This window comes from Phocoena sinus, chromosome 12 (genome assembly GCF_008692025.1).
Source record: "Phocoena sinus isolate mPhoSin1 chromosome 12, mPhoSin1.pri, whole genome shotgun sequence".
In the NCBI taxonomy this organism is placed as follows: Eukaryota; Metazoa; Chordata; class Mammalia; order Artiodactyla; family Phocoenidae; genus Phocoena; species Phocoena sinus.
In genome coordinates this window covers 27,219,858-27,246,056 of record NC_045774.1, presented here as the reverse complement: position 1 = coordinate 27,246,056, position 26,199 = coordinate 27,219,858, and the positions used below count along the sequence as shown (strand labels likewise).

The following is a 26,199-nucleotide window of genomic DNA, read 5'->3' as shown; positions in this document are numbered from 1 at the left end:
TTCCTAAAGTTTAAAAAAAGTAAAGCCATTCTCAAAAACCTGTTCTATTTATAGTCCACAATTCTGCACTAACAAATCCAGATTCTAGAACATACAACACAACTTAATTTCTGAGGCGAAGAACCACTAATAAACAATATACTTATCTATTAAAATTCTACTTATGATTATACTCAAAATCTCAGACTATTTCACTCATCTAATATAAATAAGAGTTCAAAAAAGTGGACTTCAAGGTAATTAATATTAGATATTTAATAGTCTATCTAGATCACAAAATAGTTCATATATACTTTGCAGTAGAAAATGATGCTTTCTGGCAATATTAAGTAGAAACTACGTATCAGTCCACTAAGAAAATTTTAGATTGTATAGCACTAAACCATAAATAGCATGCTTGCAGTGTTCCCTCACTTGTAAGTCAATCACACTACCTTAGCAACCCATTTTCATTAAGCTTTTTAGTAACCTTTAGCAATGCTTGAAATTAGAATTCAAACCAAGTATCTCTGAAATGTTTACTTAAGTAAGAAATACCATTTATTATCTTTTCTACAGTCAGGCACATTCGTTAAAAACTGGCAGCTGGACTGTTTATAATACCACACAAGAACATGTAATATAATTGCATTATTTATGTAGGTCACTTTATAATGGTGAAGAGTACAAAATAAGCTAACACTTATAAAATTAATCTGTTTTTACAACATGTTAACCATTAGTTATGCTTTATGCTACTCAATTTCTCATTTATATTCTCAATTCTGGACTGACTAAAAATGGATAAAATGAAAAGGAGGAATATGAATTAGCTTCATAAACATTTATTAGAATACTTCACTTCCAAAGTTAACAAGATATGAATAAAACCAACTTGGAATTACCTTATAAAGGAGGAAGTCAGGAGTAAAAATAGCTAAATACATATCACAATGCAATTTTTAGCCTTAAAATCCAAAAAGAATTCAAAGATCAGAAGTATTAATATTATAATCTAAATTCTCTTAGTTCTTACCTTTTTAAGAATTTTCCTGTCTTTGCAGTTTCCTGATCCCCACCATCAGGATAAAATGAGGAACGTCCCCTAGCCTCATCTCTTGGAGCATTCTGTGGTGTGATTGTCTTTGCAGGGCTTCTTCGTGAAGGGATGTGATGAATTGGACTATTCTGAGAAGGACTGTATCTACTAGATCCATTTCCAACAGAACCAGACCCAGACCTTTCAGGACTATGCTGAATGGAATGTGAATGCTGAGAGGGGGTGTTTTTTGCAGAGTGTACTGTACTGAGCATGGGGGCATCAGAGCAAGATGAACTCTGACTAGGTGGTGTAGCAATTGGTGAAGGACTATGGGGTGATCTGGGACTATTATCATATGCTGAAAGGCCAGGCCAAATATCACCAGATGTGGCTGATGATTTATTAAACTCATCAATAGATTCAGATGGGTCATGTTCAAATGTATCTTTCGGTTCCTCCTGTGATTTGTTTTTCAAAGGACTCTCTTCTTGGGGCTCCCCTTCAGCTTTTTTGGTTTGTTTTTCCTGAGACCCTCGTCTTTTAGAGACAGGAGACTTGCTATACGGGGATGAAGAACGAGAAGAGGATGATCTTGGAGACCTAGATGATCTATATGACCGGCGAGATCTGCTTCGGGACCTTTGAGAAGAAACGGATCTTCTTTTTGGACTCCTGGAACGTGAACGACCTCGTCTAGGACTCCTGGAGTGTCTTCTATTCCAAACAGGTCTATATCCACCTCGATGATATCTACCTCCTCCTCCTTGATAATACCCTCTACCCCTTCCTCTGTACCCATATGGTCGTCTCATTCCTCTATTATTTCTGTAATCTCGGCGATAATCTCTAGAATACATGCGATCTCTACTACGAGATCTTGAATATGTCCTGGAACGAGACCTAGAACTAAAAATGAAATAAATATCAATCCAAGAGAAATAAACAATTACATCCTACCATCCCAAATACTTCTGGTTGAATATAACACGTAAATAAAGTGTCAAAGCCAAAAATGTATTATTTTTTAAAAAGCCCTCAGTTATACGAAAGTAAAAGTTTACTGTTTTCAATGAAGAAAATCTCAATTCTAAGGTAAATATTGAGAAAATAAAGGGCTTAGGAATGAAGGCACAGAAAACGGGAAAAAATTGACAACAATAGGACACACTAACAAATTACAGTACCTTTATGCAGGCACTTAAAAGTGATAGTGTTAAAAGAAAATGTAATGCCATGGAAGAATATTCACCAGTGAAATACCATTGGCTAAATGCATGCATAATAAAAACTTAGGCCTAGAAAAATAGTACAGGAAAATTATAAACAAGTATTAATTCGTAATGAAATTATGGTCACTTTTATTTTCAACTTGTGGTCTCTATTTTCTATGTTAAGTATGTATTACTACTTAAAGAAAGACAACCAGAGTTTATCATTTTTAAACAATAAACCTATTGAGACCTCAGAGTCAGAAATGAGAAACTATGAAACAGTATGCAAAGACTGCTTACTGCCAAATAATTCTTACATTATCCAATTCATCTCTTAACATTATAGCAGTTCCCGCTTATCTGCAGGAAATACATTCCAAGACCCCCAGTGAACTAACCCTAAAACAAGGATAACAACAGATCCATTCACAGGGTTCTTTACGAATAAAACATGTTAATGAATGTAGCATTCTGTGTAAGCACTTCATAAGTGTTAGCTGATATGATTATTATCATTATTTAAGGAATTAAAAGCACAGTAATTCACCTGTATCTCTTCTTTCTAGAGTGTGATCTTGATCTTGATCGTGAACTAGACTGTGATCTAGACTTTGATCTTGAAGAGTGTGATCTAGAATTGGAGCGACCCATTTCTTTTTCTCCATAGTCAAATGAGAGAGCGAAAAAGGTTAAAATCACAATACAAATGAAGATGTTTCAATTATTTAACTTATTTTCGGATACAAATTGAATTTACAAGACGTAAGTTTCTCAAAGGATATTACTCATCATTATTCATATGAGTACTAAGACAGTCATTATCCCTAACTAAAACTGTATTTTCACCTACATGACAGGTACTGTATAGTGATGACACAACAGAGATTTCTATGGACTGCCCCACCTATGTGCCTCAATCCAAAAAGGCAGCAGCTGCAGAAGCCAGAAAGAGCAATGATATCAGACTACAGCAGCATGTTAGATGTTATTCCATGCCCAATACAAATTGCCTACCTCTCCTGTAAAAAAGATAATAACATCAGAGTATTACAGATAACGAACCTGAAAAAAAGAAGTACAAGTGGCGCAATACTAAAAAATATAGAATAAACCTACCCGACTGCCATCATAAGTGCTTTATGGCCTTGAAATGGGACTAAATTGACCACTCCATGTATACAATACTGCTTGGAATGGTGATGGATAGTCTCCTAGTAGAATAAAGGTCACTAAGTCTGAACAGCTGGAGCCATGGCTCTGCTTTCAATAGTCATGACTGCAGAATAAAAATGGACTTATGATGTGACAATGCCTAGGTTCACCCTGTAGCCTTCTGGTGAGAAGATGAAAAAGGATAAAAGATGAATAAACTGAAGAGATTGCTGCAAGAAAGAGATAATTTGGAACTACAAGAAAAAGAGAACTTGGGCACCAGTATTGTAACTTTTCTAAACACTATCTAGTATCTAATACAATAATCAGACCTCACAGAAATCAGTAACAGGACTAAATGATTTATAAGATCTACTCCTCACAAAATTAAACATATACATATGCCTCCCAACTTTATTCCTGCTACACTATTTCCAAATTTCCACTAACTTATACAAAATAAGTAATTTTTTCCATAAAAAACAACTCATTAAACTTTCTTAATAGCCTGCAATTGCCATATATTTAAACCATTTCTCCTACCAAAATGTTTTAGGGCACTTATTTGACCTACCTAGACTTTGCTCAGTATTATGAAATACTATCTGAAAGTACTAAGATGAGCTGAATTATAGAGGAGACAATGATGTCTGCATACTTCCTCACCGAAAAACCACATAAATGACAAATTGAAGGGGTGTCAAATATTTATTTTAAAACAAAACATATCTATCTTCAAAGAGACAAATACCAGCTTTGTCTTCTCTCACTCTTAATTCCAAGTAAGTTAGGAAATACATAAAGACAGTACTCTCCTCAGAGTTATAGTGAGGATTAAACAAGTTGATACATGTAATATACTGAAAACAATGCGTAGCACATAAGCAATCAATTTTAATTACCTTAACACCCACATAAGGGGAAAAAAGCTAAGTTACAGAACTCCTCTTGCATGCATAAAGGAAGGTAGTTAAATAAGCAGAGTTATTTTGTCGTTTTATTTTTAAATAACTTTGTGTGTTCTGAGTCTTTAAGCAGATGTGTTTATAGAAGTAGAAGCAGGCACACAACCTAGAAGCAGAAGAGATAGACAATCTTTTCCTTAAAACTATCTTTTAAAATCTGGCTTACTTCATACAAGCCACCAGAAAGCCCCCAAGAGTTTCAGACCACATCACTTTTAATCAGTCTAAATCATGAGTTCAGAAGTCATTTTCTTAAATAAGCCAAAACTGAAAACTAGGATAAAGGATATTATTTACCTTGGGTTTTATGCAGGATCAAGCAATCAAGTGAAGTCTTTGAGATACTGTAAAATTCTTCCTGGAGAGAATGTTCTGAGAAATTAAATTCTAAATTCAAACTCCTAGCAAAGATAAAAAAAAAAATATGAATTTGAATTATGGTAAATTAAAAATCCACTGTTTACAAGGCATCACACTCAACACTGCTATAAAAAACTCTTAATAAAGGCACTAAATATTTCAGGGAATGGAAAACTGATTAAGGAAATAAATTTTTAACCACAAAAGCTTAAAGGAACTTAACTTTTTTTGTTTCAATCAGAATGCAGCAGTGCATTATGAAACTGAAGCACCTTTAATTCAAACACCTGAATTCTAATTTTAGCAATTTGGGCTTTAGAAAACAGAAGCTATGCTGTCATCCTATCAGAAAATTCCAAAGTGGCTGGCATAAGTGGCCATCTTGGTATATCAAAACATGTCGTGTATCTATAGTTAGTATTCATAACGCTACAGTTTGTAACTTAACTACAATATGAGTTTATTTTAGTGCTCTGCTATTGATCTTATTCTCTCCTGGTCACTTCCTTTCATACAGTTTGGTTTCATTTGAAGCTGTTTTTTTTAAATTCGTGTTAACAGCCATCACAGTAATTCTAATTTTGTGCCTAAAAGCATTTTGATACATGTACAGATGTTCCAATAAAAGAACAGCCAGTAGATGAAACAAATATCTATTGGAAGCCAATGCTCCTCCTAATTTACCATTACTATGCAAATAAATTTAAATTCTGCACAGACTATTAAGTAGTTTCAGTATTTACTGAAAAACTTAGCCTAATGAATAACATTCAGTGATTATCAATTATGTGCAAAGAACAGTCAAAAAACACTAGGGGAGCAGAAACTAAACAATTAACATTGTACATGCCTATACTCAAGGAATTCATAAACCAGCTTGAATGAAAAAAGACATTAATATGAGAATCTGTGAATCTTACCAAGTTATCAATCCAATGAAAAATGTAGTAACAATGAAAATACAAAGTAGAAGAAATTAAAATTAAACTGGTAAATCAAGAATATGTCCCCTAAATACACATGGCCCTACAGCTGAGGGGATTAAGAGATCTGAGCTTTCAGAAACTTAGCAATTAAGGGAAATACACCAAAATAAAAATTAGCAAAAACAAAAGGTCATGGATACAGAAACAAAAAGATTTCTAAAGTCCTTGCATGTTTAGTTTTAAAAATATCAAATCCCCCAAGTGGGCAGAGGAAAACTCTCATCATCTAAATTGGTGCGTTGTTATGAAACTTTATGCTGACCTAGAAGTCCAATACTACTGATTCACTGCTGGAAGTGATACAAGGCTCATTTTAGCTAACACTTCCCCCAAACAATTCTAAAAGGCTAATTTTAATTTCTATATATCCAGAGAAGAACCAACTGCCAAATCTCTCTTTACTCCAAGTGATGATTTTCTGAAGTTCCAAGAAAATATACACTAGAAATAGCAGTGAGGAAGGAGGGGCTGTAGGCTGTTAGACTAGTAGATGAGACATACATTCTTGTTCACAATCTATGAATACATTCTCAAGTATCCATACCAAGAACTCAATGATCATATATAAAATGTCACACAATATACTTAATAATATATAATGTAAATTATATTTAACATTTAATAATATATTAAGATAGTACAAAGACTGTAATCTGCTCCATTTCTTTTTTTTTTAATGAAATCTATGTACAAAGCACTGTGCTAAATATTATGGGAGACATAACTGTAAAAGGTCCCTGCCCTCCCAAAAACAACTGAAGAAGAACAGAAATCAACAAATTACACAGCAAATTTAACTACCAACCATGTGCCCAGAACTGTGCTAGGTGACTTTAAATAAAATCACCTGACTTAATCCTCATAATCTTATGAACTACGTATTTAACCCCATCTTTCAGATGAATTTAAGCTTTCAGAATTCATATGAATTTACAACAAAGGTGGCTATCACAAGCCAGGCACAACTATTCTAGTGTAGGAAATATAACACTTTAAGTGAGACATTAAGTTCCCTACTCTCTTGGAGCTTATGTTCAAGCTAGGGGAAGAGAGAAAACAAAAAAGTAATATGTCAAGAGGTGAAGAGCAGGACTACTACAGTGGGTCCTTGAACTGTGTTTAAAGAGGTAACAGTTAAGCTAAAGACAAGGAACATTGCAAAGACCCAAGAAAAGAAAAGCATTCTAGGCAAAGGACACAAATGTAGCAAATTCAGGACAAAAAGACCAGTAAGAAGGTTGAGGCGCTGTGATCAAGGAGAGGGTATAAGATAAAACAGGAGAGACAGGAAAGGAGCAAATCAAATAGCATCTAGTAAGTAGGCCAGAGTAAAGAGTCTAGATTTTATTCTAACTGTAATGGGAAAGCCCTGGAAAGCCTGATCAGGGAAGTCACACCATAAGATTTAAGATGGCTGCTGGGTAGAGCATGAACAACTTGGAAAGAAGAACTTGGAGACAAACTAGAAGGTTGAAGTTCAATATAATGGTTGCCTGGATAATGTGGTAGCAATAAAGAAAGAAAAAAGAAGCAAATCCAGAATCTGGTTTGGAAGTACAGAGAGTCAACAGTACTTGCTCACAGATTGTTAGTGGTGTGAAGCACAGGGAATTGAAAAAAAGAAAACGAAAAATCAATGGTGCCCCTAAATTCTAAGTTTTGGGCTCAAGTATCTGGAAGAAGTGCAAATTTGGGGGCAAAAACAGGAGATGTTTGCCCTTTTAGGCTGCCCATGGTCACAGACTGTAAAAAGTTAATCCAGAATTTGACCAAGATCTCCTGTGCTCTCTCCGATACCCTGACAGGTGCCTGATGTGGCCATAACCTACATATATAATTCAAAATGTCAAATCAATCTTCCCTCTATTCTAAACAAGATCACTTACTAACACACTGTAAAAAGAGATAGAGAATGAAGTGCTTCATGCACCTTTATCCAAATGATTCACCAACCAGTGAAGAACACAAGAGAATGAGTCAGGCTTTATTTTTCTAAATGAAGTTCCCTGGTGGCCTAGTGGTTAGGATTCTGGGCTTTCACTGATGTGGCCCAGCTCAATCCCTCGTCAGAGAACTGAGATCCCTCAAGTCAGGCAGCAGGTCCAAAAATAAATAAAGTTCTTAACAGAGCATATCGTTTATGGAATAATACATAATGATCAGCTAGAACACAAGTGATGGAAAGAGCAAAGACAACTGGGCTCAACAAAATACCCAAGTTGAAGCTCCTCCAGAAGAGATTCTTTTGGTTACCCTTTCAAGCATACTTGAGCCGTCTTAATTTTATCATACTCAGGGAATCTGGGCTCCAGATTTTGTAAACAAATTATTGCTATTCACATCTTTAATAATCCTAAAATTAATATGCCATGACTCTCACTCCAACTGACTAGGTTCAAAATTCTGGCTTGACCATTAACTAGCTGTCCAACACTGGACAAATTACCTTAATCTCTTCCAGCTTCAGTTTCCACATTTATAAAATAAGGTTAATTACGATACTTACTCATAGGCTTAAAATTAACAAACTGAACTAATAAACGTAAGCAACTTAAAGTTTGGCAAATGGTATGCATTCAAATGTTAACTATCATTATTGGTAAACCTGGTCTGTGACAGTCTTAACTGCAGTTTATTAATTCTGCTTCAAATGATTACTATATTTAAGTTTGATATTTTTGATATGGCATTAACCAGCATTACAAAAAAGTAATTTTGCTTTAAAACACTCCAGAAAAAATGAATCTGAAGAATGGATATATGTATATGTATAACTGAATCACTTTGCTGTACACGTGAAACACAACACTGTTAATCACCTATATGCCAATATAAAATAAAAATTTTTAAAAAAACAAATATTAAAATCGGTAAATGCTGATAATTATTTAACCTAGATAACAAACAGTTCACTATTCTCTCTACTTTGTGCTTGAAAATTTCCACAAGTAAAAGCTTTAAAAAATGATAGGTTTAGCTGCAAATTTTTAGTTCTTTGTCCAGCTCCTTGTCAGCCTGCTTTTAAAAAAAAAGCGCACAGAACTGAGAAAAAGAAAGAATACCTTCATTCTAGACCAGGGTGTGCCAATCCCTGGTTCATGTAGCCCTAAAAAGTTTTCTACCTTTTTTGGCCTCCACCTAGTATAAGGACAAACACTGGATCAAGTAAAATTAAAGTGTTTAAAAATTCCAAAATAATACACAAATGTAGGCCTGTATTATTACTACATTAATGTTTGTAGACTGTTTCTTTCCCAGCCCTGAGGACAAATAAAACATTAAATATTTAAGACTCCGACGTAATACTGATGACCACTGTTTAAGAAACTGGAGTTGAAAAATGAACAAATTTCTAACCTACAACTATAAACTAAACATTTACACTTACTACCCAGAGATATAAGTTGGACTTCTTGATCCCCTTACCTACTTCTTGTTATTTAATAAATCACTGTTAATTACACAGGAGAATTCAGTTGTGGTCAACTAATGATTTTGAACGTAGCTTCTGGAAACTCCCAATCCAAAGCTCTATGTAGAACTGTAAAGACTTTCTTCGTTTCTGTAAGTCGTGACTCACATAGTTAATCTAGTACAGCTAGCTGCCCACATTAAGTCATTCAATAAACTCAACTAGACCTGAGCCTACCAAGTGACAAGTTTTTACAGGTCTATTTCCAAGTACTAAAATACTATTGTTCTTCCAAGTCAAGAATCAGCTCTGCCTAAAAAATTTCCTTTGCCACCATTTTAATTATCTGAATCAAGGGGGATTTCAATGTTTACCACAATGTATCAGTGAAAGTGTGGTATTTAAAAAAAAAAAGCTAACTGCCATCAGTAAACAGGCTTTAGGTTGTTCACTTAAAGTGAGTTATTTCAGACACACAAACCTTCGATTCGATTACCTACCCTAAATTGGCTAGGATCACATAATAATGCAAATAAACCCCTGGTAGGGGTTTTTCCTATGTAAAGGTTCTTTATTGTCTGACCTGCAGCCCAACCCTTCTTCCCAACTACAGTCCAATCGGAAAGAAAATTTACATTGAGAGATAAAAAATTTTGTTTTGCTTTTTAATACCAAGAAAATTTTAAAGGCGCTGCTGCAAAAAGATACAAGTCTGAAGCAGCTAATCTCTGTACATCATTTTTGGTCATATCTGCCTCCAACTTTAGTCTCAGTTTTTTCAATTCAAAATGATTTATAAAAAAAAAAATTTTGACATCGAAAAGTAGCTGCCAGTACTACTAATTGATTCTGACGAGATAAACCTTAAAAGTAAATAAAGCCAACTACGGACTTAAATAAAATAAGGGCAAAGTCCTTAACCTCAACTCACCATTCCCCTCCATGTATACCACCAACTGTACCAACCACTGCTGCAACATTTCTAACGAGGTACAAGGGGCTGAAACTCTTGCAAAAAGGACGTGGCTTCGCGGGTACTACACAACTGCCCTTTAGGCCCGGGGGTGGCGGGGCCGTTCTTAGATCCATCGACCAAGGCCCGCTGCCCAAACTAAGAAACCGTGATTAGGCACCAACTCCTACAGTCAAAAGTGCACTTTCGCTTCAAAGCAGAGTTAACGGGGGGCCCGATTAGATTAGCCCCGCAGAAAATTTTGCCGCAACCCCGGAGGCGACGCCGGGGTCTGAAGAGCGGAACAGGATCCTAAGACAAAGTGAGGTAACCAAAATAAGGCGTAAACCGACTGGGAGCGTGAAGCCGGGGAAAAGGAGTTCAAACGACGCGGAAAGGGGTTAGCTAACCTACCCAAGGCACTTCGCTGCACGTCAGTGATCCTATCAAAGCCCCAAAGGCCGGGAAGAAAGGTGGCGAGAGGCGAACACAAGTTGTACCTCGGGCCGCCTCAGGGGCCGAAGGCGGCGAAGGGAGGGAGGAGGAAGCGCGCGTGCGCGAGGCGAGCGTTCAGTCGGGCGCGAGCAGAGGTCCGGGCAGAGGAAATGGGGGAAGGGTTGAAGAGAGAGATCTGCGCAAGCGCATGAGAAGGCCGCGCGGTCTGTGGGTATCGAGCCAGGCTCGGAGCCGCGCGCGCTCGCGCGCGCGCACACACCGTTCTCGCTGCTCACCCCACCCCCACCTTTTCGGGCCGTAGTGCCTCGAAAACCTGAGGGAAGCTGACCGGGAAACGCATAAATAACGGCGCAAGGTCTCCTGGGTTCTCCTGTCGCCGCCAACCCGCCACTACCAACAAAAGGTTCAACAATATTCATTCCTCCTCGACATACACTGCCCTTTGAGTAATTTGAATGCAACGCAAGGCCTACCTGACACGCCGAAGCACGGTTCCCGGGACTTATCTTCCTCGTAACTACACCGCGGCCATTTCCCGACTCAAGCACGGGAGGAAAACCATAGAGCTATCTTCGACGCGCTAGCTCCTCTCCGTCACTTCCGATTTGGGGCGTGGCCTCCGGTGCTGCTAAATATATGGGCAGGCCCCGCCCACCCCTCCGCCCTAAACCGGCTCCCTGGCCGTTAAAAACATGTTTCCCGAGGCTTTCTGGGAAGTCGCGTGGCTGGTCTCGCGCGATGATCTGGCGGCCCCGCCTTCCGGCCTTTAGCAGCCGCCTCCGCCAGGGTGGCGGTAGACAGCGGGCGGGGTCTTGTCGCTCGGCCCTGAGGTCGATGGACCACACGGTTGGGTACGCTGGCCTCTCTGCCGTGCGTTGAGGGAACCCTCCGGACTTTTCTGTCGCCCCCACTTTTTGTTCGTCTGGTCCATGCTTTCTGTGGCGCCAACTCAGACCAGGCCAGCAAAAAAATCTCACACTGAAGAAAAGACGCGGAGGCAAGGGGCTGCTCTGTTCGCACACTGCGTCTCTCTACGCCAGGAAGCGCCGAGTTCTCCGACGCCAACTGGAAACCAGGAAGTGCTGCTTTTGCTTTGATAGAACATATGTCAGACGCACTTAGAAAGGAGAAAAATGGCCACGATCTAAGTCCCTTTTTTGAGTGGCGTCACACCGACTCTGCCGCGCGTAGCGGAGTTCACGCCGCAGTGCTCCGAAGCGGCTTAGGCTTCTTGGCTGTTTAGCGTCAGAGGATGCTGCTTTTTCTCGGACGTGGTTGAGGCATTACCACCTCGGAACTTAGGGACGTCGGCATGAGCATGAAAATAAAGCAGAGTACGAAGCTTAACGATCAGTTGTGCTGGCCGAGAAACACAGTCTAATCTGCCAAAAATATAAATCAGGTTATAAATAGGCAAGCCACATTTGATTTGGATAGAATTTCAGCAGGAGCCATATAGCACGTTTTCTATTAATACTTTGCTGCACTTCCTTTGGGCCTAAAACCGTTATAACTTTGTTCTTTAGGCACGTAAACTGCCTTAAAGGATTTCAAAGTTGTAATTAGCAACCAGTCTTCTGTCAGTTAAATGCAGTCCAGTATTGGGACCTAGTTGTGAATTTAACTCTGTACTTAGGGGGTTCTCTCCTCACAATCCAATATACCAGCTCAACTGGAAAAAATACGTGATTTTCATGGGATGTATTCTCAGTTTTCTCTTGTTGTACAGCCTGCCCCTCACCCCATCATCACCATCAGAATGTGGAAACAGTAATCTTTGGCCTATGTGGTGCACTGATAAGTCCCAAGCATTTAGTAGGTGCTCAGTAAATATATGTTGAATGGATAAACTATATTAAAAGAAAATAAAAAGAAAACCTAACCATTGATGGCTTAATACAAAACTCTACTATTCTGCAGGTAAAGGAGGGGGAGGGGGGACCCCTTAGGGCTAAAAGCCCTTATCCATTTTTTCAAAATACACAAAAATCTGACAGGAGTGCTTTGCAAGCTAGGATATTATCTTAAGCCTTTTTCTGCAATTCTATTGCAAATGCATTGAAAATGAAGTCACCTTTCAGTGTGAGGTAGTATAACTGTGCTTTCAAATAACCTGAGGTAATAACAAAGGAGACAAGACACATTGGAACACTTTAGCAGTATTCTTGTCATTACAATAATGACTGCAAATTGGTTTATACTCACCTTCTCTCAAGTAAAATCTACTGAAAATTCCTCTGTATCCGGTGTGTGTAAATTTTACTGCACTTACAGTTAACCTAAAAACTTTCTAAATTTAGTAAATAGTAAATACCTCAAAATACCTAGAGGTACGTCTCAACCGCTAGTGGTGTGAGAATTGTTTCCGCTCTCTGCTTTAGCATCTTCAAATACATTTTCTATAACAGAATCTTCATTCCAAATTAATATCAGGTATTTCAAAATCAAAAGAAAAAAGATCAGTTCTATACCAAGATACAGGTGTTACTGAATACCTGAAGAATTCAATAAAAAGCAGTCCAGGCTTCCCTTGAATTAAATCCATTTGATTTGAGATACTTGCTTTTACCAACCTCCAAATTAGAGGATCTTGAATTTAGATCATGTTTTATGTACTTCACTGTATTGTCTTATTTTACTTTCAAAACCTGAAATTCCACCATTACAGTTGCATTCTTTGTTCCATTCTCTTGTTTCCTGTTGAAAATACAAATAATGTGGAGAGAAACATACCGGGAAAATCAAGAGCCCGTTTAACAAAAAGACATTGAATAAAAATAGAAAATTGTTCCAAGAAGAAATATAAATTGTAAACAAATGACTAACCTTATTAATAAGATAAATGCAGGCCTTCCCTGGTGGTCCTGTGGTAAAGAATCCACCTTCCAATGCAGTGGATGCAGGTTCTATCCCTGTAGGGGAGCTAAGATCCCACATGCCTCCGGTCAACTAAGCCCCCGCACCACGACTACTGAGCTCGCGTGCTTCAAACTACAGAACCCACGCGCTCTGGAGCCCTTATGCCACAACTAGAGAGAAAACCTCCATTCCGCAACTATAGAGAAGCCCACGCACCACAACGAAGATCCCACAGTGCAACGAAAGATCCTGCATGCCACAACTAAAACCCAACACAGCCAAAATAAATTAATTAATTAAAAGCAATTAGTAAATAAAAGGTCACTTAAAAATAAGATAAATGCATACAAAAGGAATACTGAAATATTTTACATCTAATAAATTAGTAAACTAATTTTAACTTATAAGTCATTGACAATTTACCACAAATGTATTTATAAAACTCTTTCCTTAGGGTTTTGGTTTTGGTTTGTTTTGTTTAAGATAATTGAAAGGGAGAACGGGAAAAGACTTGATGTCTGAAAAGGACAAAGAAGATAGGAATGAAAATGGGGTTGGAAGGCTAGACCACTAAGGCAAACTCCCTCATTCTACTAGTTTTGCTTGTTTTATTTTGTTTGTGCTTTTAGGCTGAACAATATCGGAACTGTTTTCTTATTTGGGGAAATTAAAGTTGAGGGGGGATTTGGAGTCCCTGTCTCCTAACTCCCTGAGAATAGTGACGTTGCTAACCGAACAACAGTAGTGAGAAGCAGGCAAAAGAGGAAATGGGGCCAACAGAGGTTCCATTAAGACTGGGGGCGGGCAGTGGGGAGGGGGTTGGCTATCGTTTCTGCTGCCTCCTCTGTTCCTATCCTTCCCAAGGCTTTGCATTTATTCCTTTTTTTTTTTCTCTAGTTGTGGTAAAATGTGCATTGTACTTTGAGCTAGCTGATATCTTTCAGTAAATTTCTTTTCTGAGTGAGTTAACCAGAGTTGGTTTCTGTTGCTCACAAACAAGAATCCTCAGTTGCATACTTCGAGTAGAGTCAGTTTCTGTCTATGAAGACATTTTTCCAAATGGTCTGACAGTTTTCCCTATTTGTACTATTGAAATAAATGTTTCCCCTTGCCTAATCTATTTCACTTCCTACTGGTGAACACAAGTTGACTGGGTTTTCCATCCCCCACTCTTTCTATCCTCTTTTGCCTACTAAGAATGTGAAAGTTTTTTGTTTTCCCCCAAGATTTAAAATTACAAAAATTATTTATTCAAGAATTATTTATTACAGTATTGTTCCTTAATATTCATTTCTCCATTTTGAAAAATAATTAAAATATCAAAGTGCAACTGGTAACCATTGTTCGTAAGTCCCACCAAGATTAACGTGCATCTTCCTCACAAAGATTATTGCAACAAATGGAATATGTAATACTTTCAAAGTTTTCATAAGAAATCTTTGCCCCAAAATTATGCCAGCTGGCTATTTAATGTAACTACTAAAGAGCAGAGAGGAAAGTCTACTTAAAATGTGGTAATGGAATTATGATTAGATTCGTCACCAAAAATCATTTCTCCCTTAAGAGAGGTTATAAGAGGAGCAGAGCATCTCCTTCTTTTAAAGGCAGTTGCCTACACAACTGCAGACAAATATTTCTGTGTCTGTTCCCTAAAAGGTCTAAATTCTCAGTTCTACACACACAATTAAAAAAAAAATCAATTGACATCACAAGCAGAGGGCTAAAACTACATAGAGGGCTCAAAAAATATGGGGATATCCAAAAATGGTGAAATATTACATTGGGGGAGGGGGACAATAACCCTTTGCTCTCCAGACTTCTTGGGGTGTTGAAATTTCACCCTCATTGCTTATGAGAACTAAAAATTAAGCCTGGTGTAGAGGAGTCACCACAGATATTGACAGGCAGTACCATTTTTTTCTCAAAGTGTGATACAAAAATAACCTGGGTTGCTTATTTTAAAAATAAACCATGACACACACTGAATTTCAGTTCACACTTACTAAGGCAGAATCTGTGAGGGCAGGCACACACATTGAAATCTGAGAACCACTGATTTATTGAGTACCTATAATCGTCCAGATATCATGGGAATAAGACATCGTTGCTTCTTCTCTGTTGGAACTCAAAATCTAGCAGAGATAGGGTATAACTCTCTAAACAAAGGAAACAAAAGGATAGCTTCATGGGAGAAGTGCCAGTGGTGAAAGAGGGAAGGCCTAGCTTTTAAAGAATTGGTGGGATTTCACCACATGCTTATTCATTCATTCATTCATTCATCCATCCATTCATCCATTCATTTAACACACGAAAATGAAGTATGTGCAGTGTACAGACACTGAGCCAGGTGCTTGGGACAGAGTGGTGACAAAGATTAACATTGACACTGCTCTCCAGGAGGCTGCCAATCTAATAAGTGGGACAGAGAGAACACATGGAAACAGACATAATACAAGGTCTGATACTGGTAAGGAAGTGGCAGAGAATATGAGAGGGAGACTTACTTCAGAGAGGATGCTTCATCAGGAAAGTCCTCGTGAGGAGACAAGATTTAAGGGAAGAACTAAAAGATAAGGAGTAGGAAAAATAGGAGGAAGAATATTCCAGTTAGAGAAACTGACCTGTGCAAAATACCTGGAGCAGAAAAGATCTCCTTATGTTTCTGGAATGGAAAAAATGGTACTGAGCATAATGAATCAGGAGGAAGGTGGTTCAAGATGAGGGTAAATAGATAAATGCAGGTCATGCAAAGCCTATAAACTACATAAGTGGTTTGGATTTCATTCCAACTGCAGTAGAAAGTTATCGAAAGATTGTAATCAGAGGTGTGACATGATTTATTTGAAAAAGATCATTCAAGCTGCTATCTCTGAGAAATGGATTGACAGTGGGCAGGGAGACCAGTTAAGAGGCTGTTTTAGTAGTTTAGGTGAGGTAACAATGATCATTGTGAGAAAAGGAAAATGTAAATAATTGTAAATCTATTTTGGAAACGGATGGACAGATCTTGCTGCTTTATTGGATTAGGAGTTTAGACAAAGAGGAATTAGTGTTGCTATCTAGGTTTTGGCCTTAATTAACTGGATTTTGATACCGTTATGATAATTGGGAAGATTGGAGAGAATGATAGGGAAGGAAAGAATGAACACGTTGGGAGAAAGAAAGGAAATTAGGAATTCCATTTTTAATATGTTAGGTTTAAGATGTCTGTGAAACGTCCAAGTAGAGAGGCAAGATACGAAGTCGAATATGTGGGTCTGTAGTTCAAAGGAGAATTCCAGCTCAGAGATGAAGCATAAAGATGATACTTAATATCGTAGTATGACAGATATAGAGAGACAAGAGATGACCCAGGACTGAATCCCAAAGGAATTCAACCGTTATAGATTTGTTAAAAGAGGAGGAGGAACCAGAAAGGAGATAGAGAAAGACCAGCCAAGGAGGTACGAAATAAATGAAATCAAGTGTATTAGTTCTCTGCATAACAAAATTTAACAGCTTTAAACAACAGGTACTATTTCACAGTGGCTGTGGGTCAGGAATCTGGGAGGGGTTATCTGGATGGGTCTGGCTTAGGGTCTCTAATGTAGTTGCAGTCAAGCTGTCAGCTGAGACTGCAGTCATTTGAAGTCTGGAGATTCACTCCACGATCATTCATGTGGATGTAGGCAGGAGACCTCAGTTCCTCATCACATGGACCTCTCTATAGGATCCCTGAGTGTCCCCATACTATATCTGGCTTCCCCCAGAGTTAATGACGGAAGAAAGGGGAGCCCAAGACAGAAGCTGCAGTGTTTTATAAGCTAATCTCAGAAGTGGCACACCATCACTCTACTGTATTTTATTGGTCAACGAGACCAATCCCTGGTACAGTATGAAAGTAAACTACACGAAGGTGTAAATACCAAGAGGTGAAGATCATTGGGGACCATCTAGGAGACTGACTACCAGACCAAGGGAAGCAAGTGCTTCAAGTGTGTGAGGTCAAAAAGACAAGGACAGAATATGCTTATGTGCCATCTTGTCTGCAGGAATTACTACATGAATGCAGTAACTACACCCCACTGAACTGAACTGGGTTGGAATACTGAAACAAACACCTCCAACACCTACCAGCTACTTCAACTCACACTCATCCTCCGTTCACGTTACATCTTTCCTTCTGATTTCAGATTACCCTCCTTCTACCACTTGACAACAACTCACAACCCTCCTGATACCCATCTCTACAAGTAAACTTCAGGTATTTTTAAGATAAAATATTATTTTATTTTAGTATTTATGTATTTCTTAACCACTTAACATGTGTAAAAGTCTGCTACCATATTTGTTGGGTTCCTATTTTTTTTTAATGTGTAACTGATGAAGTTCTTGAGTATTATACCCCGAACCTATTTTTCCCAAAAGCCTGGTGGTCTTTATTGTGATTTTGCCTAGCACATTTATTTTTTTTAATTATTTTATTGTAGTATAATTGATTTACAATGTTGTGTTAGTTTCAGATGTACAGCAAAGTAATTCAGTTATACATATATATATGCGTTCTTTTTCAGATTCTTTTCCATTATAGGTTGTTACAGGATATTGAATATAGTTCCCTGTGCTACACATTAGGTCCTTGTTGTTTATCTATTTTATAAATAGTAGTATGTATCTGTTAATCCCAAACTCCTAATTTATCCCTCCCCCTCTTCCCCTTTGGTAACCATAGGATTGTTTTCTATGCTGTGAGTCTGTTTCTGTTTTGTAATAAGTTCATCTGTGTCATATTTTAGATTCCACATGTAACTGATATCGTATGATATTTGTCTTTCTGTCTGACTTACTTCACTTAGTATGATAAACTCTAGGTCAATCTATATTGCAGCAAATGGCAATATTTCATTCTTTTTTACAGCTGAGTAATATTATATTGTATATATGCATATATATATATATATATATATATATTCACACCACATCCGTATCCATTTATCTGTTGATGGACACTCAGGTTCCTTCTCGGTCTTGGCTATTGTAAATAGTGCTGCTATGAACATTGGGGTACATGTATCTCTTCTTATTAGAGTTTTCATCTTTTCCGGATATATGCACAGGAGTGGGATTTCTGGATCATATAGTAACTCTATTTTTAGTTTTTTAAGGAACCTCTATACTGTTCTCCATAGTGGCTGTATCAATTTACATTCCCACCAACAGTGCAGAAGGGTTCCCTTTTCTCCACACCCTCTCCAGCATTTGTTTGTAGACTTTCTGATGATGGCCATTCTGACCGGTGTGATTGATTTGCATTTCTCTGGTATTTAGCAATGTTGAGCATATTTTCATGTGCCTGTTGGCCATCTGTCTTTGGAGGAATGTGTTTCGGTCTTCTACCCATTTTTTGATTGGGTTATTAGGTTTTTTGATATTGAGTTGTCTGAGCTGTTTGTGTATTTTGGAAATTAATCCTTTGTCAGCTACATCATTTGCGAATATTTTCTCCCAGTCGGTCGGTAGGTTGTCTTTTCACTCTGTTTATGGTTTCCTTTGTTGTGCAAAATCATATAAGTTTGATTAGATCCCATTTATTCATTTTTGCTTTTATTTCTTTTGCCTTGGGAGACTGACCTAAGAAAACAATGCTACGATTTATGTCAGAGCATGTTTTGCCTACATTCTCTTCTAGGAGTTTTATGGTGTCATGTCTTATATTTAAGTCTTTAAGCCATTTTGAGTTTACTTTTGTGCATGGTGTGAGGGAGTGTTCTAACTTCATTGATTTACATGAGGCTGTCCAGCTTTCCCAACACCACTTGCTGAAGACACTGTCTTTTCTCCATTGTATATTCTTGCCTCCTTTGTCATAGATTAACTGTCTATACGTGTGTGAATTTATTTCTGTGCCCTAGCACATGAATTCTTATGAACACGTATGTTTCATTATAGCAGAACTGACTGTATATAGTCTCAGTTTTAACAATAAGGAAATTGAAGCTTGGAGAAGTAGAGTATCTTGCCAAAAGTCACATGAAAACTGAGATTTTTTTTTTTTTTTTGCGGTACGCGGGCCTCTCACTGTTGTGGCCTCTCCCGTTGCGGAGCACAGGCTCCGGGCGCGCAGGCTCAGCAGCCATGGCTCACGGGCCCAGCCGCTCCGCAGCACGTGGAATCTTCCCGGACCCGGGCACGAACCCGTCTGCCCTGCATCGGCAGGCGGACTCTCAACAACTGCGCTACCAGGGAAGCCCGAAAACTAAGATTTTATCAAATGTCCATCTGTCTCTAAAGACCACCTTCTTTCCACAGCAGTATTTAACCACATAAACACTTATAATAGAGGTAATATTAGATCAACCTGACCTCGTGTTGTTCCTCTTATATGCAACTTGGTTAATAGTTCCCATATGTCTTATTCTAGGTAGCAGGATATATCAATATATTCTAGCATGTGTACATATACATATATATTTACTTATCTGAACACTTCTCTTATTACCCCAAAATAAAGAAATTTAGAAATTTCACAGTGTCCAAGTAATGATTAAATTGTCTTGATAGATGAATGATGCACAATATAATTCTACCTTAAGTAATTTAATTTTAAGTATTAGTGTTTTCTGTCATTTCAAATTTATTTTTTCATTTATGCAATTAAGGCGCAAGGTAAGTAATAATATTACGATTCTCCCTGCCGTACTGTGCTTTCTCAGCAATGACAGTGTTGGGAATATCCAGCTCTAGCTCTTACCTGGACCACTCATCTCATATACCACAACACTACTGACGTTAGGGAAGGCTAAGTAGTCCCCAGATCTGGGCCACAATGATGTGCTGCACAAGGGTGTACAAAAGAATAGATGTGAAATGGAAATCTATGGGGGGGTTTCAGGTCAGTGTATTTATAAATGCTGTAAGAAAAGACATGAGAGGTAACAAAATGAGCAGAATTGTCAATTCACTGGTCCAAGGGGACTGTATGGGAATGATATCCTCGTTCAAGCCTGGACAGCTCGAGGGTGAACTTAGTGTGCACACTAACTGGAAACTAAATGTTTAAAGCATTATAAAAATGAGGCACTAAGGGTATACACAATGGAATGACAGGTGTGGGAAAGAAAGCGGAATCAAATAATCTCTCCGAGAGGATGGCTTAGTTATAAATATATGAAATACCTGCATGGAAGGCATATGCCCTCCAACTTTCCAGAGATAAGCAATTGTGTCAATGCCAAAAAAATGATAGAATTTTGAAAAGTAGATGAAATCAGCTAGATGAATCAGGATGCCATATTTTAGTCTGTTACTCGACACATTTTTCATCAAGACAGAAAATAAATTGTCAGTGCCATACCTGAATCCTCTATTCTGCCAAACCTTAGGTTATGCTTTGTTTATGAAAATGCCTGACTCTTGCCCCATGAAACTGAAAGGATTTAAAGAGCAAATGTAAGGAAGGGGAATAAATCTTCATCTAGGCTTTAAAGTTACTGGGAGTCTTGAGATAAATCCAGGTCACATAAGCAAAATTCTGGCCATCTTTGCAGATGGCTTGTCTTTCCAGTGTAAGTTATATGATCTTATACGCTCATAATAATTTTACCTTGAATATTATCTTAGATGTTCTACAAGAATTATCAGAGACCCAACAGTTTAACTCTCCATCCTGTAGCCATTCATAAAGAAAACTGCATTAGAATTTTATAATGAACTAGTTATATAATGAGAATATACACATATAATCATTCTGCAACACAAAATTTTTTCTTTTTTTCAATGTAACACAAAATTTTTTCTTTTTTTTTAATGGAAAAGACAAGGACTTCCCTTAACTATTTTATCTTATTTCTAATATTATGAGTCTCATGTTCAATAAATATTTATTTGCCACAAGAACCAAAATGTTACACTTTGTTCTATAAAATAATTGTTTGTAGTATACTTCACCAAATCTAAAAAGCCAGTTGTTAAGATGCACTATTATTTTCGTACCAGTAAGAAAGAAAAAAAATCCTTCACATGAATAGTGTTGCTCACTTCTAATATGCGTCTCAGTTTTAGAGTTTTTAAAATGTGCAAAAAAGCACATCTTAAAATAATGAAATATGGTTTTTGATTATATCATAAAGTTAGTTTAATTGTTAGTATCCATAACTACAGCGATTACAGATAGAGCATTCTCATAACAAATTTATCATGAGTTTACCTCAATTTATATATTTCTTTGACTTCGAATGAGTTTTCCACGTAAGTTAAAGAACCTTCCAATTAATTCATAATTTACTAAATGCTATTTAAAGGAGAAGACGAGTGAAAGAAGTGAGCCAAGGAGAAAGTGCCTGAACTGTGGAAACAAATGGCAAAAGTGACTAAGTCCATCTTAAAACAGAGTAACCAGAAAGTTATCAACTCATTCCACACTTCAGAAATGGTAAGAAGTAAACAGCAAGAAATTAAAAAGCTACAAAATTAAGAAAACTGATCTTATTAAAATGACTGGGAGAAAAGAAAGTCTCTTAAGCCAAAGAAACAATTGGGGAAGTTACTTTAAAATATTTGAAGAAAAAATAAATAAATAAAATAAAATAAAATATTTGAAGAGGGCTTCCCTAGTGGCACAGTGGTTGAGAGTCCGCCTGCCGATGCAGGGGACGCGGGTTCGTGCCCCGGTCAGGGAGGATCCCACATGCCGCGGAGCGGCTGGGCCCGTGAGCCATGGCCGCTGAGCCTGCGTGTCCGGAGCCTGTGCTCCGCAACGGGAGAGGCCACAACAGTGAGAGGCCCGCGTACCACAAAAAAAAAAAAAAAAAAAAATTGAAGAAATATAGTTAAGTGGTTAGCTTTCCTTTGCTTCTCTAGAAAAGTGAAAAGGTGTCAATTTGAACAGCAAATAGAGTTATCCTTAGCATTAAGGATTGGGGCTGGATTGATGAAAATGGAGGTAAAAGGGAATGATAACTATTAAATAACTATTTTGTGCCACATTCCGTGTTAGTAGTTTCATTCAATATTCACAAACAATCCTCAAAGAAATATATCCTCAAGCTCCATTTTATAGATGAGAAAACCAACATTTTTCAGTTTGACCCAAAGCCTATGTTCTTTCTACAACTTTTTGGTTGAGAATTTGCCGTATTGGAATGGGAGATTGTAATCTCCATCCTTCCAGATGTGTTTGAGATTAGGTCAGAAAACACTGTTGGGTAGTATTTTGTGAGTGGTTATGCTTGGAAGCAGTCTGAATGGATGTCTTTCAAATTACTAAGCAGCTCTAACCTTTTGGAAAACTGCAGAGACAATTGTGTCTGTATTTGAGTAGTTTAGGAGAAATATCCATTGAGCCCAAAAGTCCTGTTTTTTTCCCTTGTAGCTGAAGTTCATTTGCTCACTTATTTTGTTTGAAAATGGCTTATCTCTGAAGGCGAGGTTAGTATCTGTAAGTTGTTAGATAGGGGTTTTCGTCATGTGTGTTTTACCCTTTTTCTCTTCAACATCCTGACGTAATAAACTGGAGCAATAGTATGAACTTAGCTTGAAAAAGGCAAAGGTTTTATGGTTGCTCAACTGTAAAATTACATCTTAAAAAAGTACATTTGTGGAAACAAACACAAAAGTGAATAAGTCCACCTTAAAACAGGGTAACCAGAAAGTTATCAACTTGTTCCACACCTGGGAAATGGTAAGAAGTAAACAACAAGAAATTTAAAAGCTAAAAAATTAAGAAAACTGATCTTATTTTGCTATAACTTCTCAGGAAAACAATCACTAAACTTCAGAGCAAAAATAATATAGCCTTGATCCCAGTGAAAATCACAAAGAAATAAAAGACAATAATAGCAAAGCATTTTGAAAAACTGTACAAAGACAAGATTGTCTCTTTTATCTATTAGTTAATCCAAGTGAGGATTACAATAAAAAATCCCTAAGAAAACCCTCTGATTTAAGAAGTTATATGTATATTTGTACAGAACTAGGCAAGAAGAATAAAGCTCAAAATGATACTGTAATTCTATTTGGTTGCCCACATTATAGGTAATTTTTAAACAATTTTCTTCCTTTGCTTTTCCATATATTCTAACATTTCTACAATAAGCATTACTTTTATAATACAAACTTTTTTTTAATTTAAATAATTTAATTTTACTTGAATTGTATAAGATAATAAGGAACTAAGAAAAGATTTTTTTGTATGCGGTTCTTATAAATCAGGGCCAAAACTATACTTTAATAGAGAAAAATAAAATATTTGTTAGTAAATCACCATTTTGATAAACCTAACTCAAAATTACTGCTAGGGGGATATTTGCTTCCAGAGAGAACCTTTGAGTTTGTTTCTTTTTCTCTATGCCCTATAGTACTTTTTTTGCTTAATGATTTTTTTTTAATGAACTTTTTCCCCCATTTATTTCTAGTATCTTTTTTTTTTAATATTTATTTATTTTATTTTTGGCTGCATCAGGTCTTAGTTGTGGCGTGCAGACTCTTTAGTTGTGGCACACAGGCTCAGTAGTTGTGGTGTGCGGGCTTAGTTGCCCTGGGGCATGTGGGATCTTAGTTCTCCAACCAGGGATCGAATGCGGGTCCCCTGCATTGGAAGGCGGATTCTGGACCACCAGGGAAGTCCCAGTTTAATGAATCTTCTCGAACAATGAAGGAGAGTACTATAGTTCAGTGAGAAAACTATAAATGTTATATTGTTTGCTTCCATTTAAAAGGAACCTTTATACTGAATTCCAACCAACCATGATATATATGCCTAAAAATGGCTTGATCTTTGGCAAAACAATTATTTTCAAAATTCATTTTGTGATACTAGGATCTGGCTAGTTAGGTTAAAAGCTAACACCACTGCCTCGTTTTTAAATTCAGTTTTAGAAAGGATTGTAAAATTATGGACCTGACTTTGTTTTTCTAGTGGTGTGCCATTATTTTTTTTATGTCCATGACAAAACAAAAAAATACAAAAAACCCCATTAACATTGTACTGTAACTAGGTTAATTTCTGCCAAAACAAACCCATCCAGTAGCTTTGCCTAGACACATTCAGTCTCCATTACTTATTCCAGGGAGATATTTCTGGCAATGGCGTATGGGATAATCTGTTGCCTCTATGATGAGATGCTCATGGTTTGAAAACAAGTTCATCAACGTGCTTAAATATTATTTAGGAGCAAGGGTCATAAAAATATTTATCATTATTGGTCATTTACAATTTATTCATAAGGATCCAGCTGGCAACCATCTGGTGTAGAAAACTGAAAACTGGAGGAAAAAAATAGAGTAAAAGTCACTGGAAAAACATAATTTAGTCTCCACATGTCTTTGGTAATAATGAGTTAGTGAACTAGATGTTAGTGGAATGAGATGAATGCTCCACAGTAGAGATACATATATGGAATTTAACACAAAGGTAAGTTGAAATTTTACTCAAAAGTTTATGTTGAAGGACAAAATGGAGAAAGTAGTAATAATATTTTAATTAACTGGCAAATGTACTAGGGAGTCTAGGGTAGGCTGTAGTAAGAAATAAACTCTAAAATATATAACTGCTTATGTGCAGTAGAGGCTTTTTCTCTCTCAACAGTTCAAGACAATTGTGTTAGGTTGGTAAATGTTTCCTCAAGCAGTGATTCAGAGCCCTAAGCTATCTGTGGCTCCCCAGCCTCATAGGGCCCATGGATAGAATTCAAGAGTCCACCAAAGAATTCATGGGTAGAATTCAGGGCTGCTGGTACACTTGTACGGGAAAAATTACATCCTGTTAACTTTGACCCAAGATGTGTCATTTCCTTTAATTCTGAATGTAGGCAAAAACTACAGAAGTATTTGCAGTACTTGCACCTTTGTAGCAAACAGAAATCACAGATTTTTTTTTTTATCATCACTGTTGTTGCCAAGCTTTCAAAGAATCATTTATACTCAGCGCTCTTTCAAAGTTGCAGTGGTTATTAGACCCGCCTCTAGATCTTATATTTTAATACAAAACAAAGACAAAAACAAAAAACTCATTGTGGTAGGCAGCTTTAGGATGGCCCCCAGCTTCCCAGCACTCATGCCTTTGTGTAATCCTCTTCCAATGAATAGAGTTTGGCAAAAGTGATTCGATGTCATTTCTGAGATTAGGCTATAACAATTCAATGGATTCTGTGCCCTCTCTCGGAGCACTTGCTCTGGGAGAGGTCATGCTGCCATGACATGAGGCAACTCTATGGAGAGGTCAGTGTGACAAAGGACTAAAGCTGGCCAGCAGCCACTTGAGCAAGCTTGACAGTGGATCTTTCCCCAGTCAGGCTTCCAGATGACTGTGTTCCTAGCTGTCACCTTGAATGTAGCCTTTTGAAAGACTCTGGACCAGAAGCTGCTCCTGACCCACAGAAACCATGAAAAAAACGTTTTAAGCTGCTAAGTTTTAGGGTAATTTGTTATACAGCAATAGATAATGAGTATACACAGAGAGATTATCATATCACTGATTTTCTAAATATTCTGATAATTGTATTCACTATAATTTGTTTCCTTTATAATTCTAGTATTGATACATTTAAAAAACATTCTGTGAAGGGATCCAGAGGCTTCTAAAGTGTGCCAAAGGAATCCATGGTACAATAAAGATTACAAGCCTCTTTGTTGCCCTGTGCCAACTGTCAAAAGGAAAAAAGAGTATGGAGGAGTATACTCTTTATATTGGCCTAGAAGAAGAAGAAATCATTTCTGATCACATTTTATTGGTGTGAACTAGTCACGTGACCACCACTTGATGCAGCGGGGTCTGAGATATGTAGTCCTTGCTGAACAGCCATTTGCTAGCCATTGCTCCATATAAGGGGAGGATATATATACACACAC

General features: G+C 37.4%; 1 protein-coding gene across 5 annotated transcripts in view; it reads right to left on the bottom strand.

The window, feature by feature from the left end:
* BCLAF1 (BCL2 associated transcription factor 1) overlaps positions 1–11,130 on the bottom strand; it is a 29,531-nt gene extending 18,401 nt beyond the window's left edge. For 3 of the 5 annotated variants that reach the window (XR_004352497.1, XM_032650954.1, XM_032650956.1), the window contains exons 1-5: positions 10,989–11,130; positions 4,647–4,750; positions 4,328–4,329; positions 2,780–2,891; positions 1,016–1,927 (exon numbers count right to left, since the gene is read on the bottom strand). Coding sequence is in view for 4 of the 5 variants with exons in the window: in XM_032650954.1 (XP_032506845.1) it covers positions 1,016–1,927; positions 2,780–2,883 (1,016 nt within the window). In the remaining variant the exon portion in view is untranslated. The remainder of the gene's footprint in view (positions 1–1,015; positions 1,928–2,779; positions 2,892–4,327; positions 4,330–4,646; positions 4,751–10,988) is intronic. The other 2 variants (XM_032650955.1, XM_032650957.1) reach the window with 1 other exon arrangement.
* Positions 11,131–26,199: the final 15,069 nt, after the last annotated feature.